Genomic DNA, 17694 nt, shown 5'->3' with positions numbered 1-17694 from the left:
AGTTTGTCAACATGACTGTCAACGTTACATAACACCAAAGCTTATTTGTGGCTACACACACTGAAAGTAAATGCGTACCATAAAAAGCATGAAAACACGAAGCTATTATTCGATTACGATCAGACCTTTCACTGGTCTGGGCTGCGTTCAGCAGAGCTCACCAAAAAAGACAGCGGATTTTGGAAATGTTCACCGGTGAGCTCTGTCGTCATAGCTTTTCTCCGGTCATCGGCGTTTTATAAATGACGCTAGCGCAATAAAGCGTGCAAGGTACCAAGGCTTAACAAAAATTGTATGATAACATATTTATAGAGATAGATAACAACTTTTATAATTAAAATTAGAAACTAGCATATCTCTCAAAATTCTCGCGTGATCAACTGGTTTCCCGCCAATTAAATAGCTATAGTCCCATAGAGCTATTTGTATTAATTCATCCATGGTTTTTTCGCCAAGCTGAGAACTACACGTTTTTCGTCACGTTATCCAAAAAGCCGACTATTTTCTTTGAACACCGCGCTAGCTCAGCGCTAAGAACCGTGACGTCAAAATTCAAAAACAAAATCCCGTTATGTAGGACACTGTTAACAGCGCTGGGCTCTGCTGAACGCGGCCCAGATTTCCAACATGATTACAATATCTAAGCCTAAAGTGTACTTAACTTTCGGCTCACTCTGAACCGTTAATGTCTCTGCATTACAGAAACGAAATCCAAACCCAAGCGTTTACTTTTTGTTTCACTAGGCCTATTAACAAATAAAAGTTCATTTGACCAACATAGTAGCGTTGTGCTAGTATTCACTTTAGAAAGGATTATGCTATAAACAGATGTAGTATAGCTTAGGTAATATATAAACATCCATTTTAAATAATAATATTAAAAAAACTTTTTGGAATATCAAAATGAAATAGAGCTTTAAAGCTACAAAAGTACTAAATGCATCATAATTACGAAAAATATTTCCACATATTCACTTTATATTAAGGATAAAGGGAATATTATGGTTCTGTAGGATTCCTGTACACATCAAAACAAAACGAACTTCTAACGCAGCACACTACTGTAACAACGGACGGACACACACAGACAAAAACATAGACTGCTTTTTAACTCTTTCCGTATTAATTTTGAATTGAGAAACAAGATTATCTTAAATATTAAAATGAATATAATTAATATTTAATATTTTCTTCGTTAGTTATTCGCCTTATTGAACGTTACATCGTTTTAAAAAAGAACAATTAAACATTCTTGAGAGACTTGACTAATATTGGCGTTTGAAATGAAGCATACGCCGGTTGCTTCGCCTTATTCAAATAGGTAGTATATAAGGGTGTCGAACTACAGTTAAAAGCAAGAACAACCGCAATTGCGAAAACCTTTGGTGGACAACCCACCCTAGGGAGGCTAGACGTTTCTCGTAACCCTAGCTGATCGCCGCGAATTACGAGGCCGCCTTCGATAGTGGGATTTTTTTTTAGTAGGATAGTAGTAAAAATAGTAGTATTTTTCCTAGATCAAAAAGCTAGACCGATGACGGAGAAAATGCTATGAACAGCTCTATTTGAATACTCATTAGGCATATTTCAGAAGCAACGTTTTCGTATGATTTTACTGTTTTAACAGTTTTTGATTATTTAACCTAATGTTCTCAGCGAAATTTCCCAAAAGAAATTCCTTTTGTACTATTAATGCGCTCAAAATAACGAAACATATGTCACCAAAGTGAACTTCCCCACATCTTGGCCTCTCAACTAGGTGTCTATAGTCGCCCTATTGTGAGGCCACTCCTAATCTCGTCTGTCTCTACACGGAAATCAGTAAACCCCATCTCTACTGGCCTCTCAAGTAGGCCACTACTGACGCATAGTTGAGCGGCCAGTGTAATAGTCCATGGTTCCATTTTGCTTGTTTATTCTCTACTGGCCTCTCAAGTAGGCCACTACTGACGCCTAGTTGAGCGGCCAGTGTAATAGTCCATGGTTCCATTTAGCTTGTTTATTCTCTACTGGCCTCTCAAGTAGGCCACTACTGACGCCTAGTTGAGCGGCCAGTGTAATAGTCCATGGTTCCATTTAGCTTGTTTATTCTCTACTGGCCTCTCAAGTAGGCCACTACTGACGCCTAGTTGAGCGGCCAGTGTAATAGTCCATGGTTCCATTTAGCTTGTTTATTCTCTACTGGCCTCTCAAGTAGGCCACTACTGACGCCTAGTTTAGAGGCCAATGTAATAGTCCATGGTTCCATTTAGCTTGTTTATTCTCTACTGGCCTCTCAAGCAGGCCACTACTGACGCCTAGTTGAGAGGCCAGTGTAATAGTCCATGGTTCCATTTAGCTTGTTTATTCTCTACTGGCCTCTCAAGTAGGCCACTACTGACGCCTAGTTGAGCGGCCAGTGTAATAGTCCATGGTTCCATTTAGCTTGTTTATTCTCTACTGGCCTCTCAAGTAGGCCTCTACTGACGCCTAGTTGAGCGGCCAGTGTAATAGTCCATGGTTCCATTTAGCTTGTTTATTCTCTACTGGCCTCTCAAGTAGGCCACTACTGACGCCTACTTGAGCGGCCAGTGTAATAGTCCATGGTTCCATTTAGCTTGTTTATTCTCTACTGGCCTCTCAAATAGGCCACTACTGACGCCTACTTGAGCGGCCAGTGTAATAGTCCATGGTTCCATTTAGCTTGTTTATTCTCTACTGGCCTCTCAAGTAGGCCACTACTGACGCCAAGATGAGCGGCCCGACACCTAACCTAACCCAACCCAACCCAACCCATCCCAACCTAACCTAACCTAACCTAACCTATACTTATCTAGTTTGAACGTTAGGACATTTCTGTACTGGCCTCGCAATTAGGCCACTTAGGACACCTAGTTTAAAGGCCGATGTGATGCTTCCATTTCGTTTTTAATATTTATTCACGAACGGCAAAGTAGCCGACGATAAAAACATAGATAAGAGACCCATGTATTGTCCCTAGTTTAATTTTGCGTGTTTATTCTCTACTGGCCTCTCAAGTAGGCCACTACCAACGCCTACTTGAGAGGCCCGACATGGAATTTCACCCGCCTCGCCTAAACCTAACCTGGTCTAATCTCGTTTGAACGTAAGGGCATATCTGTACTGGCCTCACAATTAGGTTAAAGGCCAATGTATTATTCCAACATTTCGTTTTGCATGTTCATTCTGTATTGGCCTCGCAATTAGAACACTTAAAACGCCTTGTTAAAAGGCCAGTGCATTACCCCATTTCATATTTCCTGTTTATTCACGAAAGGCTAAGTATGCGCCTCTTTACACGGAAAAAGACATTAATATAGCAATGTTTTGGAAAAGGCGGCAATTTATGGTTAGTGAGAAATAATTTGGAAAAGGCGGCAATTTATGGTTAGTCAGCAATATTTTGGAAAAGGCGGCAATTTATGGTTAGTCAGCAATATTTTGGAAAAGGCGGCAATTTATGGTTAGTCGGCACAATGTAGCAATTCATACTATTTTCTCCTTCATAGGTTCCGCTTTTCCTCGTAGGGGGAATACTACTATTTTTACTACCATCCTACTAAAAATTTTACCACTATGGAAAACGGCCTCTAAAATAGGAATGACCCCAAGATTATCTTAAATATTAAAATGAATATAATTAATATTTAATATTTTCTTCGTTAGTTATTCGCCTTATTGAACGTTACATCGTTTTAAAAAAGAACAATTAAACATTCTTGAGAGACTTGACTAATATTGGCGTTTGAAATGAAGCATACGCCGGTTGCTTCGCCTTATTCAAATAGGTAGTATATAAGGGTGTCGAACTACAGTTAAAAGCAAGAACAACCGCAATTGCGAAAACCTTTGGTGGACAACCCACCCTAGGGAGGCTAGACGTTTCTCGTAACCCTAGCTGATCGCCGCGAATGTCTTAAACCAAACGATGACGATGGAGTAGAAGCCAGGTGTGCAGACTGGTGTCCATGTGGGATGGACAAAAACAAAGACCAGAAGATGGTGGTGTAGAAGCCAGGTGTACAGACTGGTGTCCATGTGGTATGGACAAAAACAAAGACCAGAAGATGGTGGTGTTAGAAGTCAGGGGTACGTTCAGTAACGAAAATCTCAAGGAAATCGCTGTTTTCTTGATGTGTGGTTGATGGGCTCGAGACGTCACAGTGACGTAAAAGGCTGTTGAACGGAAAAGTGACACTTTAAAGTTAGCGCTGGTTTAGAAAATGGAGTTGGGGAAAGGTCTTACTGGGCCTCAAAACGTTACGAAGCACAAATGGCTCTTTTTACCTCTCCGAGTGACGTATGTCACGGAGAGGTATTACACCGGCCGTGTCTGTCTGTCTGTCTGTGTGTGTGTGTCTGTCTGTCTGTCAGACCCCACGTGACCGCGTTCGCAGTTTACAAATCGGAGCAAACAAATACCCGATTTCCGGAACGCGTTCGCGGTTCACGGAAATTTGGTCATTCATCTACCAACACCAGTCTTTACTAACTGGCTTCTAAGGACCACAATCTGCTAGTCTTTGTCCATCCCACATGGACACTAGTCTGTACGTGCTTGCTTCCAAGCACCACCAACTTCTGTTCTTCGTCAATTTCACCTTGACTCCAGCTTCTATGCACCACCATCTTCTGCTCGTCGTCAATTCCACATTGACACCAGCTTCTATACACTACCATCTTCTGTTCTTCGTCAGTTCCACATTGACACCAGCTTCTATGCACCACCATCTTCTGTTCTTCGTCAATTCCACATTGACACCAGCTTCTATGCACCACCATCTTCAGGTCTTTTGTCCATTCCACATGGACGCCGGTCAGTACATTCTGGCTTCTTTTCCACCGTCATCGTTTGGTTTCAAGATATACGCGGCGAGCGGCTAGGGTTACGAGAAACGTCTAGCCTCCCAATGGCAGGGCTTCCACCATCGGTTCACGCGAATGCGTTTTTATCTATTATTTGGTTTTAAGATATACGCGGCGATCAGCTAGGGTTACGAGAAACGTCTAGCCTCCCAATGGCAGGGCTTCCACCAAAGGTTCACGCGAATGCGTTTTTATCTATTATTATAATGGAAACGGATCGTATATATACCCCAAAATTTGAAGAAAGCGGGCAAGAAGGGTACCCTTCACTTTAAACGTCAATATTAGCAAAGATTCGAAAGATATTATGAACAACTTTATTTTAAACGATTTAACTATTTTTAAAGTTATTTACTGGCGATTAAAATAATTAAAAATAATTATATTTATTTAAATATTAAAGATAAACCCAAGTACCGAAGTCGTTAAATCATTGCCTCCTATATCTATCAAGGCCCGTGCATTGCGTTATGTTTCCTACATTGCCTCCTCTATCTATCAAGGCGCGTGCATTGCGATATATTTTATTCATTGCCTCCAATATCTATCGAGGCCCGTGCATTGCGATATATTTTTGAGAACAACAACCAAAATGGGAAGCTCCTCTCAGAACCATAATAATTTGTTTTCTCAGTTATATGAAATGAAAATATGGATAATATTTTCGGCAATTCGATTTGAATGGCTCTTTCTGATGTATCATTCTCTCAGCACTGTTCATAATGGACAGGAACGTAGAGATTCGAGACACTAGGAATTACGATAGTGTTTCAAATCCTCTGTATTGAGGGCTTAAAGGCTTGGAGTGAGTCGAAAGATAAATACACATCCTATTTTTTAGTTGTACCATGCGTACCACAATGTTGCCAGGCGTTTATTGAAGGATGCTTGGGTACTTGGTACAGACTGTTACGTCTACCAAGTTTCCTAGCATCCAAGAATAAATAGGATTCATAGAAGACAGTGTTAAGGGCATGTCATGGGTCAAGTCGTTAAATATATCGACGCAGTTAAATAGCTGATGGCATTATTTTATCCACTTTCCCATTGCCTTCGAGTGGAAGTTCAACTTTGGCACGGACGACAGATGGCGCTCCTAAACTTCTACCCCCAAAAATCGTTGTTGTCTGCTCGTTTTCCCCTTCCGCGTTTTTTCGTTATAAACTTATGATTTAACGAACTGTTAAGATAAAATTTCATATTTCCTAAGACAGATAAGCTTCTACTCCTTTCATATTACTCCCAGTTAGATTTAATGCTTAAAAAATATATTTTCAATAAAAACACCGCTTCCACTAGTGGATTTTTACTCCTTGTTAGATTAGTGTAGGTGTAGAGAGTAATCATTACAAACGCTAAAAAATATATTTTCAAAAATGAAGAACATAGAACATTTATTCTATATCAAAAAATATTTTGGTGGTAAGATTGCTTTAGAAAAATCCAAACGGCTAGATATTGGTAAAAAAAGACATGTGTAAGCTATTTGTAGATGAGATAATTGTTTTACATGTTTTAAATGAGACTAAAACTTCCACTATTGTGTCTAAAAAAGTGTTGGCCATGTATATTTTTTAAATATGACGGAATTGCGGTTGATATGATAGCGCCCTATTTGCGAAAAAAACCTTTTTTTAAACAGTTGAATCATTCTTTGATAGAATTTCGAAGGAAGAAGTTAAGTGTTAGATTTGCTCGATTAATTTTGTTCGGCAAATAATATAATTAAGCCTTACGTATTACTGAAGGAGATTGATTTTGCCAACCTTTGTGAGTATTTAACTGTTTAATAATTATTTTGGTTAAGTGGGAGCCAAGCTTATGTGTGATTGGGTTGTGGCTTCCATGATTTGGGCACATTTGCTTTTTGTGTGGTGAGGTATGATTCAGCTTTGATATGGACAAATGTTACAAATCATACTGGTAGACTAAGAATGCGGTTGAGGTATAGCGAGAGAGTAGAGTTTCCACAGCAATTGAGAGATATTGAAAAGGCTTGAACAATAGACTATTTTAAAATTCAATTCCTGCACTTGCAAAGAATTAAAAAAAGCGATAGATGCATATATTTAGGTTGTTTAAGGGGTAGTGATAGTCATCTCCACTCGGAGAGGTAATATTTTGGCTTTCCCAACTTGTTAAGTATAAACGAGCTTACAAATAATGAAATTGTTTAAGAAAATTATGTCTATTTGAATGGTAGAAGTAGTTTTGTAATGAAAACTAATACAATTACTGTAGGAATAACATTATTGGAATTTAATTTTTAAATCCCGCGCCAACTTTTCGTCTGTCAAGTGTTCATCAGTCAAACGCTACGTCACGCCATCAAAAAAACCATATCGATTAGTTGGTTTTTTTGATGGGCAAGCGCTGAGCATCATGACGTCAAAACCGGAAACGCGAAAAAGCGTACAGTAGGAAAAATCTCACATCGCTTAGTAAGCGCTGTCATCAAAGAGGGTTACTGAACGTACCCCAGTGTTTACAGACTGGTGTCCATGTGGGATGGACGAAGGCCATAAGATGGTGGTGATTAGAAGCCAGTAAGTACAGATTGGTGTCCGTGTGGGATGGACCAAGACCAGAATCTGGTGGTGTGAGAACTCAAATAGAGTAGCCATTTCCGTGACTGTGAAAACAGTTCGGAAATGGCGAACACGTTTGCTCCGATTTGGAAACTGCGAACGCGGTCACGTGGGTGTAACAACAGACACACACACAGACACACACGATCGTTACAGAACCTCTCCGTGACATACGTCACTCGGAGAGGTAAAAATAGTAGTATTCCCCCTACGAGGAAAAGCGGAACCAATTATGGAGAAAATAGTATGAATTGCCGACTAACCATAAATTTTCGCCTTTTCCAAAATATTGCTGACTAACCATCAATTTCCGCCTTTTCCAAAATATCGCTGACTAACCATAAATTTCCGCCTTTTCCAAAATATCGCTGACTAACTATAAATTTCCGCCTTTTCCAAAATATCGCTGACTAACCATAAATTTCCGTCTTTTCCAAAATATCGCTGACTAAGCCTAAATTTCAGCCTTTTCCAAAATATCGCTGACTAACCATAAATTTCCCCCTTTTCCAAAATACTGTTGATAACCATAAATTTCCGCCTTTTCCAAAATATTGCCGACTAACCATAAATTTTCGCCTTTTCCAAAATATTGCTGACTAACCATAAATTTCTGCCTTTTCCAAAATATCGCTGACTAACCATAAATTTCCGCCTTTTCCAAAATATCGCTGACTAACCATAAATTTCCGTCTTTTCCAAAATATCGCTGACTAACCATAAATTTCCTCCTTTTCCAAAATATCGCTGACTAACCATAAATTTCCGCCTTTTCCAAAATACTGCTGATAACCATAAATTTCCGCCTTTTCCAAAATATTTCTGACTAACCATAAATTTCTGCCTTTTCCAAAATATCGCTGACTAACCATAAATTTCCGCCTTTTCCAAAATACTGCTCATAACCATAAATTTCCGCCTTTTCCAAAATATTGCCGACTAACCATAAATTGCCGCCTTTTCCAAAATATTTTTGACTAACCACAAATTTCCGCCTTTTCCAAAATATCGCTGACTAACCATAAATTTCCCCCTTTTCCAGAATATTGCTGACTAACCATAAATTTCCGCCTTTTCCAAAATATCGCTGACTAACCATAAATTTCCGCCTTTTCCAAAATATCGCTGACTAACCATAAATTTCCGCCTTTTCCAAAATATTGCTGACTAACCATAAAATGCCGCCTTTCCCAAAATATTGGAATTTTGGAAATAAGTTAAAACAAAATCAGTAGTTTACTTCTTTTGGTTTAGGAACATTGTTTGCAATACCTTTCACTCTTGTGAATTATACTTTTGCATTATTATTGAAGATAATCTTTGGATTTGGGCTTCCGTTTACCTTTACTTCTAAATGCCTATTATCTGGGGGATTTTCAATAAAATGATCCTTTCGGTAGGATTTTGTTGAACAGTTTTCCTTTTGGGGTTTTTGTCCTGGACGTTTTCTCTGGGGGGATTTTGTACAAACACGTCTAAAATCGGGGGGAAAAAGTCTTGGCAAATCCAAAATAGGGGGATTTTGTCCGGGGGGATTATGTCCAGGGGGATTATGTACGAGACCCATACTAAGCATGGCCTGTTGCACATACTACATATCATGCGAGAATTTCTTAACGTGAGACTGAAGAATGGGGAACTCATGAAAGACTACTTAGGACGTATCATGGACTTTCATAGAAAATTAGAAGCATGTGGCTATGGTTTTAACGATAAAGAGTTGGCAATGATAATGCTCTTGGGCTTATCTGAGTCGTACGAAGCCTTAATTCAAAGTATCGAGCATGATCCAGCTGCTCTAATAACGACGCTGTTAAAATCCAAGCTATTAGTCGAAGAGAAGCGAGAGAACCACCAAGCTAAATGCAAAGACGAAGAATCGACAAGAGAAAATCAACAAGCCTTATTTATCAAAAATCAGAAGATGACGTCAAAATCAAAACAATATCAGCATACTCAAGCAGATCACAGAAGATCGGGATATACCCATAGACGACCACAACGAGACGTAATTTGCTATTCATGCGGCAAATTGGGACACATTGCTAAAGAATGTGAAACTGTTGAAGAACTGAAGAGAGAAGAGAAAAATCGAAAAGAAAGCGAAAGTCGATCCAAAGCGAAAGTGGCTCAAGAAAGTCAACCAGTAACAGTAAATCGAGCTTTATTAGCCAAGAAAAATGAAAAAGAAGAATCTATAACATGGATTCTAGACAGTGGAGCGACAGATCATATGACTCCATATAAAGAAAAATTGCGAGATTTAACGACTATTTCATCATTGGCAGAAACGGCAAATAAGGCGCAGATGAAGGCTATCGGGAAGGGGAAAGTAAAGTTCAAAGTCCGGCAAGAAAACAAAGAAACGAATATCACCCTAGGGCAAGTTTTACTAGCACCCGAGCTAGACTGTAATCTGTTGTCAGTAAGCCGAATGCTAGAGAAGGGCCTTATCGTCACCTTTGATGAGGACGAGGCGAAAGTGTTCGACAAAAACGCCTCCCACCCGTTTAAATAGCTAAACGACGAGACGGACTTTTTATGATAGAGGAGGGTCAATTTATTAACAACGGCACCGACTCAAACCTGAAGGCTATGAAAACGAAACAAGACGAAACATCACTATGGCACAAAAGACTAGGCCAACTTCATTTAACAGCTGTAAAAGATTTAACAAACGAGAAGAAACTTTTTGTGAAGTCCGACGACGAAGAAGATAAAAATGAAATACCAATCGAAGAAGCATGCTCCACCTGTATACGTGGCAAAATGAAACGTAAACCTTTTCCAACTATAAGCTTTAAGAAAACGGAAAAAGCTCTTGAATTAATTCATTCTGACGTATAGTGGGTCCCATAAATCCTATGTCAAAAGGAGGGTCAAGGTATTTCGTGACATTTGTGGACGATTGGTCGAGATATATTCGAATCTATCCTATGAGACGCAAAAGCGAAACCTTCGAAAAATTCAGAGAATATAAGGAAGAAGTAGAGCGATTTCACGAAGGAAAAATAAAAACATTAAGAAGCGACAATGGCGGAGAATATTGCAGCACCGAGTTTGACCAATATTTAGTGGAAAACGGAATTAAACATCAGCTAACCGTACCAAGAACCCCGCAACAAAACGGCATAGCTGAGCGATTCAATCAAACATTGCTCGATATGACAAGTTGTCTATTAATAGAGTCAGGCATTCCGAATACCTTATGGGCTGACGCGGTTTCAACTGCGGCATACTTACGAAATAAATGTCCATCAAAGGGAGCAAATGGATCAATTCCGGAAGAACTGTGGACCGGTCAACCTCTTAACGTTGAACACTTGGATTGTACAGACAGAAAATCTTTCAACGGATACATCTTCACTCTGGGTCAATCAGCCATTAGTTGGAGTACCAAGAAGCAAAGCATGGTAGCCTTATCAACCGTCGAGGCTGAATACATTTCGATGTGCTACGCCTCAAAAGAAGCCATTTGGATGAAGAACTTTATGACGGAAATCGGGCAAGAACAATTTGTCGAAGACCCTATTAAAATTTCCGTGGATAACCAAGGAGCGATTTGCATCGCCAAAAATCAAGTCACGTCGGAAAGGAATAAACATATAGACTTGAAGAAATTCTTTTTGCGGGATCTAGTCGAAGCAGGGAGAGTTAAGTTTCAATATTTGGAAACAGCGAAAAATCCAGCCGATTTGTTGACGAAAACATTGAATGGAAGGAAGACCAAACAGCACTGTGCTTCAATTGGAATCGAGTGAACTATTTTCAATTTGGTTACGAAGTGTATTAATCTATTCGACAAGGGAGAGTGTTAGAAAAGACAGACATATATAGAAAAACATAGAATGCCGAATAGATTGAAGTTATTAACTTTATGAAATATAGTATAGATGGCACCTATGTCGCGTACTTTATAACTTTCAACTGTATGTATGCGTCATAAATAAAAGCCAGTTCTCTTTTTGTTCTTATAAGAAAGACTGCGTAGTTTTTGCCTCCCGTTAATAAATAACAGCGCGCAACCAATGTAACTAGGTGCGCCTGCACGAATCTCCCATCGGAGAGGCCGAAACCTGAGCTCTAAGAACGGGCAGTCGAAGACTCCTTCACCCCTATATCCTCCTAGCTTGAATCTAGTTCGGCCGTCTACCGCCGCGAGCGTCTCACGTTTTGGAGGGGAAATTCTGAAACCGCCACTAGAGGGCCAACCGTTGGTGTGTTATCAAGAATATTCACTTTTGCCGAGTGAAGAATTTGGTTAGCTCAGTACTTCTAGTCTCATCTCACTTCTGGTCTTACCAAACGAAACAAAACCTAAAAAACCCAACCTAACCTAGCCTAACCTGACCGTATACTATTTAGTTGAACTAATCAGCTTTAACCTAACCAAATTATTCATATCTGACCTAGTTTTTTTTGAGTTCATATAACCCAGCTAGGCCAGCTTACACCATAATAAACAACAACCGTTTTTAGCTAGGTGTGGTTATATAATCACGAGCTTGTACCCTGCCCGTGCGAATTTTTGTGACATAAATCATTAATGTGGTTGAAATCGAATTGCCTTGCCCAAGGCTACAGTGATATGACCTCTTCCATGAGACTATATTTTTAATAGGTATACTGTATTTATGGTGTGACATATTATTAGGAAGTTCCATATAATTAGCTTCGCAGCGAGAAGTTGATAATAACCATTACCCCTTAAAACCTTTAATAGTTTATCCTTGTCAATGAACTTCTAAAGACTTGGTGGCTGATTCCAGCCATAGCCTCCGAGTCCTAGAGTCCTAGATCACGCGACTCCGTGAACGCAGGTAATACCATTGAGCGGAGGCTCCGCATTGAGATACAAGAGGAACAGTTGAGAGTCAGTTTTGTGACGGTTTTAAGGCATTCGCCCCTTCGCATGTGTGATGGGGTGAAAGGCTGGTGGCACCCCTACACGCTAAACTAAAAATACGTTTTCAAAAATCCAGAAATTGCAACTTGGATTTCCCGCGCTTTAGTTTTTTTTTTTTATTTAATAACTCCTTTGCTCGTCGATAGGGAGGTGCCACCAGTCAGTCATTTACCCTTTCACACATGCGAAGGAGGAGAAGCGAAATATCCGTCACAAAAACGCTCAAGTGTCGCTTTCCCCAATAGTTTGTCTAGGCTTTAATACATAGTTCCCATGATAGGAGGAACCATACCATTTTCAATAGGAGGCCTGGCTTTAGCCTCACCTAGTGAGGCAGGCCTCCTTGTGTAGCACCATAGATATAGTAAAACTATATATATATATCTATGGTGTAACACCTGAAGCCTGGCCTCCCTGTGTAAATGGTATGGATCCTCCTAGCATGGGAACTATGTATAGTATGTTATAATGTCTATAGGTAACACTTAACAGTCAAGGTTAGTATGTTTAACAGTAGCCACGTCAGAATTTTAAGGCAGTCTGCTGAGTCGCGTCATCTATGAGGCCACGATGAGATAGGAGCAGCTGCATAACATTTATGTTCCTATATCTATGACAGCGCCCTCAAACTCACAAAATCAACAGAAAAATGCAAAAACTGGTTGCGAATACCAAATAATTTGGTCAATAGACTTTTAAAAACATTGACTTTCAAATTTTTTTTATCCACTATAGAATAGTCGGTTTTTCGAAGCTCATTATTTGGTATTCTAGAATTTTGAAAACCATTATTCGATTCGTCGCAGTCGTCGGTGCGAATTATAGTAAACGTCAATTTTGACCAAATTATTTGGTCCGACCGTCCGACCAAATCTCGGACCAGGGTTGTTCCTTTGGAAAGGTACTTTCCCCAATAGTAAAATTTACTGATCCAATGGGAAGCTTTTTACAAAATGTACTTTTCCCCCCTGGGGGTAGGAAAATTTCCATCCCCCCTCAACGAAAGGCTTTTGGCGCCACCTAGTGGCGAAATTTTCGTCCCATAGACGCTAATGCTAAAAATGAAATTTGAAAATGTACTTTAAACAGGCCAAATGTACTTTCGGTACCGAAGACCTTAAAATGTACCGAAAAGGTACAATTGTACTACTCAGAACAACCCTGTCTCGGACCAAAGTCACCAAATAGTAACGAATAGTCTGCACGGCCCTATCTGGTAAAGTGGTAAACTGAATTTCTCTTACCATGGAGTAAAAGTATGGGAGACTCCAGCACGGAGCTGTATTGTAGTACAGCTCCGTGACTGCAGTAAAACTACTCTTATTTTAGTAGAACGGTATATCATTATGTCACTGGAACCATACTGGTGTCTCACTAATAATACTTATTATTGAACCGGATATATGATTAAATTCTTCATTATAATTTAAATATTCACAATAAAAAGACAAACAACTAATACTCAATTTCAAATCATGCTAATTTCCAGAATTTTCCAGAAATACTTATTTACAGTCCTAATTCCTCCATGATGGTCTGCTAGAAGAATTCCTGGTCCTTTAAATTCTGGCGCCTTTTTCTGGCGTATTACTCACGGGAGGCATGTGGATGATTAAAAGCTAACTATTGCAATTATTACTTGTTTAATTATCAGTAAGTTTAAGATTTACCGCGAAATCCAAGGCCCGTAGTTTTGCGGTACTAGGAATATCAAAATTAATTTTCTCTAATTTCCTGATAATGAGTCAAAGAAGGGGTCGAAGTCAGTCTCAAAGAAGTCAGAGCCAGACTAATACTCAGGATGGCACCCAACTTTCACAATCGGAACCTTCCACAAGTGGATACGCGAATCAAAGAATAAAATTTTATGTAAGATAACAAACTTTCATATTATTATGGAAATGAAACTGTCCATTTTCCCCATAATATAAGGCCCAAGATTGTGTGCGTTTCCTTTTAATCGCTGATAAGGAAAAACTACCAATTAAGAAGCCTGGTTAGTAGACTGACCCTTGTTTCTACAGCAGAGCTGTGCTAATTAATTAGTTAGCTAATTGAATTTCTAATTAATTAGCAACATTTACTAATTGAAAATGGTAATTGAATTTTAGTTACCTTAGTGCTAATTGAGAAGTAATTCTAATTAATTAGTATGCATCAAAAAGGTAATTATCTAATTAAATTTTAATTAGATTTAGGATTAACTAATAGCCAATTGGATTTTAATGTCCAATTGCTAATTGGCTAATTAATTAGTTCATAAATATTTACCTAATTGCTAATTGGCTAATTAATTAGTTCATAAATATTTACCTAATTGCTAATTGGCTAATTAATTAGTTCATAAATATTTACCTAATTGCTAATTGGCTAATTAATTAGTTCATAAATATGTACCTAATTGCTAATTGGCTAATTAATTAGTTCATAAATATGTACCTAATTGCTAATTGGCTAATTAATTAGTTTATAAATATTTACCTAATTGCTAATTGGCTAATTAATTAGTTCATAAAAATTTACCTAATTGCTAATTATAATTCAATTATTTGTCAGCTAATTAGCACAGCTCTGTGAATCTACAGTAGTTAAATAATTGTTAATTACCCGTTTTTTACTTAGCTATTGTGAAAGCTATTTTTAACGATAGAGCCACTGAATTCCCCGCTGTTATCAGCGAAGCTGAAAATATCTTGCAAACTGTATACGGTATTAAATTGGAGAAACTTCCCGATAGTAAGGGTTACATATTAGTAAATAATACACCCGTGCTTCATACGGAAGCGGTTCCTTTCTGGTTAGTAAAACAACCAACAAGGCCTAATTTGATCGCACTCTTAATTAATAATTCCGTGTTTTATAGGGATCCATTGGAATTGTCGAAAAAAGGCGTTCTCATGATTGTCTTATCAATTATTTTCATGAAAGGGGGCTCGATCGCTGAGAGTTTGTGTTTAAAATTTAATTACGAACTTAATTTTAACTCTATTTTGATTAAGTTCACGTTATAGATGATCTTTGGCTATGTTTAAAAAAGTTTGGAATTACTAAAACGGGATATCACGAAACATTAGGCAGTGGTAAAAAGCTTATCATGGATGAATTCGTGAAACAACTCTACTTATCCTACGTGCTAACTGGCTTAAGCGAGGAGAAAACCTACGAATTCCAGTGGGGTATTCGAGCAAATTTGAAAGTTAAGAAGAGGGACGTTCTCAATTTTGTTTGCAAGGTAAAATCATGGATAAAGAATGCGCGTGAGGAAATTTGTTTTCACGCTATAGGATCGGCAACTCCCTATCTCGGGCGACAGCTTATTCTGTATATACTCTGTTACAACATCGGTTGTCAGCACGCGTAAAGCTAAGTCTCTATGTAATCTAGCCTTGCGCGTGCTGACAAGAGACAAAAAATCTTCAGGATTTAAAATTTCCTCGAGTTTTTTTGGCTCGAGTGCACGGACCTCTAGGCCTTAGTTTCAAATAGGTGTGAAATTACCTACAGCCTTCTACACGTACTTGAAACTAAGGCCTAGAGGTCCGTGCACTCGAGCTAAAAAACTCGCGGATATTTTAAATCCTGAAGATCCTGAAGTTTTTTGTCTCTTGACAGCACGTACAAAGCTACGTTCCATAGAGAAATATATTTGCGCGTGCTGACAACCGATGTTGTAACAAAGTATATACAGAATAAGCTGTCGCCCGAGATAGGGATTTGCCTATCCTGTAGAGTGAAAACAAATATCCTCACGCGCATTCTTTATCCACGTTCTTAACCAGGTTTATGGTAACGGAATGAAACCAGAGTCTTGGGAGGAACAGTACAAACTGGTGGAAGAGGAAGGGCCAGCTCCTCCTAACGATGACGTCACTATTGCCAGTGATGATGAAAATATGGAGGACTCTGATTAAAATCATAAAATGTCTTATTTTATTACTTTTTAATTCTATAACTATTTTTCTTTTCAAATGTAATAAACATTAAAAAAAAACAATTTAGTTTTTGTGGTTATTTTAACATTTGTGACAATGGATTAATGATATTTGGGGGAAAGCATTGAGTTGAGAAAATTACCCCTAGAGTGGCCTTTGCTCTAACCTGCCTATTGAGGAATTAGTGGTGCTTGGGACACTTTTGAAAACATTGCGGGATGGACAGCTTCCAAGTTTATCACGCGATGGTGTCGCCATCTCGAAGCCTAGATAAGAAATGTATAATTACATGTATTCTTGAAATCAGTCAAATTTCCCGCCTTTTCTTTTAGTTTCCTTGGTTGAACCGGGATGGCGCCACAAGCGCGTGATATAGTTAATTGGGTCTTCCCGCCTTTTCTTTTAGTTCCCTTGGTTGCGCCGGGATGGCGCCACAAGCGCGTGATATAGTTAATTGGGTCTTCCCGCCTTTTCTTTTAGTTCCCTTGGTTGCGCCGGGATGGCGTTACAAGCGCGTGATATAGTTAATTAACTTAATTGGGTCTTATATCGTAGCGGATGGAAGACCACTCTAGTGGTAATTTTCTCAACTCAATGGTTTCACGTGACCTAATTTAGCCAATCATATTATCACAATACATACGTGTCGTCTGCTTCGCATCCTAATTTCCTAAATCATAACTGCGTGCGTCTCGGCTCTCTCGGCTCTCGCGTCTCCAGTTATTTTTGTCCATGCTTATTTCTTGAATGATGATTCTTAATTGGGTCTTATATCCTAGCGGATGGAAGACCACTCTAGTGGTAATTTTCTCAACTCAATGGTTTCACGTGACCTAATTCAGCCAATCATATTATCACAATACATACGTGTCGTCTGCTTCGCATCCTAATTTCTTAAGTTCTTAACTGCGTGCGTCTCGGCTCTCGCGTCTCCACTTATTTTTGTCCATGCTTATTTCTTGAATGATGAAATAATGAATGCGATTTCTCTTGTGTATTCTGCTGCATTGTCTGCTAACGGCGTGAGACGTTTTTGTAGGGCACTCTTATTTTAGCCTTTAGGGCAATCCCTAAATTACCGCCAACTTGGAATCTGCCGAAAATTGCCGAAAGTAAAATAGTACTTTTCCGACTATGCGTCGTCTGCTAGAAAACACCCTTTGGCTAGATTGACTTGGCTTTCGACTTAGGCGGTAAAATAGAGTAGTAATTCGGCAAATCAAAAGACTAGGCGGTAAAATCCAAAAAACCATGATTAAAGCTAAATAACGACTTCATTTGAATATAATAACGCAAGACCATCTAAATACGTTTAAATATTACAAATCAAAGTAATTAAAACGTTTTCTCTCAACAAAAAAGCCTGCGAAACACGGTACAGTAGTGTGTTTATTTTCGGCAT

General features: G+C 38.9%; 1 protein-coding gene across 1 annotated transcript; it reads left to right on the top strand.

Moving 5' to 3' along the window:
* The first annotated feature begins 13944 nt into the window (after window positions 1-13944).
* Window positions 13945-16370, top strand: LOC149620860 (non-structural maintenance of chromosomes element 3 homolog). Its single transcript, XM_089854399.1, has 6 exons — window positions 13945-14229; window positions 14293-14356; window positions 14983-15157; window positions 15224-15306; window positions 15372-15592; window positions 16140-16370. Exons 1-6 carry the CDS (start codon window positions 14101-14103, stop codon window positions 16269-16271), a joined length of 804 nt encoding a protein of 267 aa, XP_089710525.1. The 5' UTR covers window positions 13945-14100; the 3' UTR covers window positions 16272-16370.
* Window positions 16371-17694: the final 1324 nt, after the last annotated feature.

Source organism: Phalangium opilio, unplaced genomic scaffold (assembly GCF_054372755.1).
Source record: "Phalangium opilio isolate 3A_F unplaced genomic scaffold, DU_Popi_V2 ptg000209l_1, whole genome shotgun sequence".
Classification (NCBI taxonomy): Eukaryota; Metazoa; Arthropoda; class Arachnida; order Opiliones; family Phalangiidae; genus Phalangium; species Phalangium opilio.
Note: the sequence above shows the minus strand (reverse complement) of the source record. Positions and strands in the feature narration are given on the sequence as shown.

Bases quoted from the DNA above. Each gene is read 5' to 3' on its own strand.
- LOC149620860 (XM_089854399.1), top strand. From the start codon at position 14,101: ATGAGTCAAAGAAGGGGTCGAAGTCAGTCTCAAAGAAGTCAGAGCCAG. The intron at 14,230-14,292 runs GTAAGATAACAA...CCATAATATAAG, and splicing joins ATCAAAGAATAAAATTTTAT to GCCCAAGATTGTGTGCGTTT. The intron at 15,593-16,139 runs GTAAAATCATGG...GTTCTTAACCAG, and splicing joins TTCTCAATTTTGTTTGCAAG to GTTTATGGTAACGGAATGAA.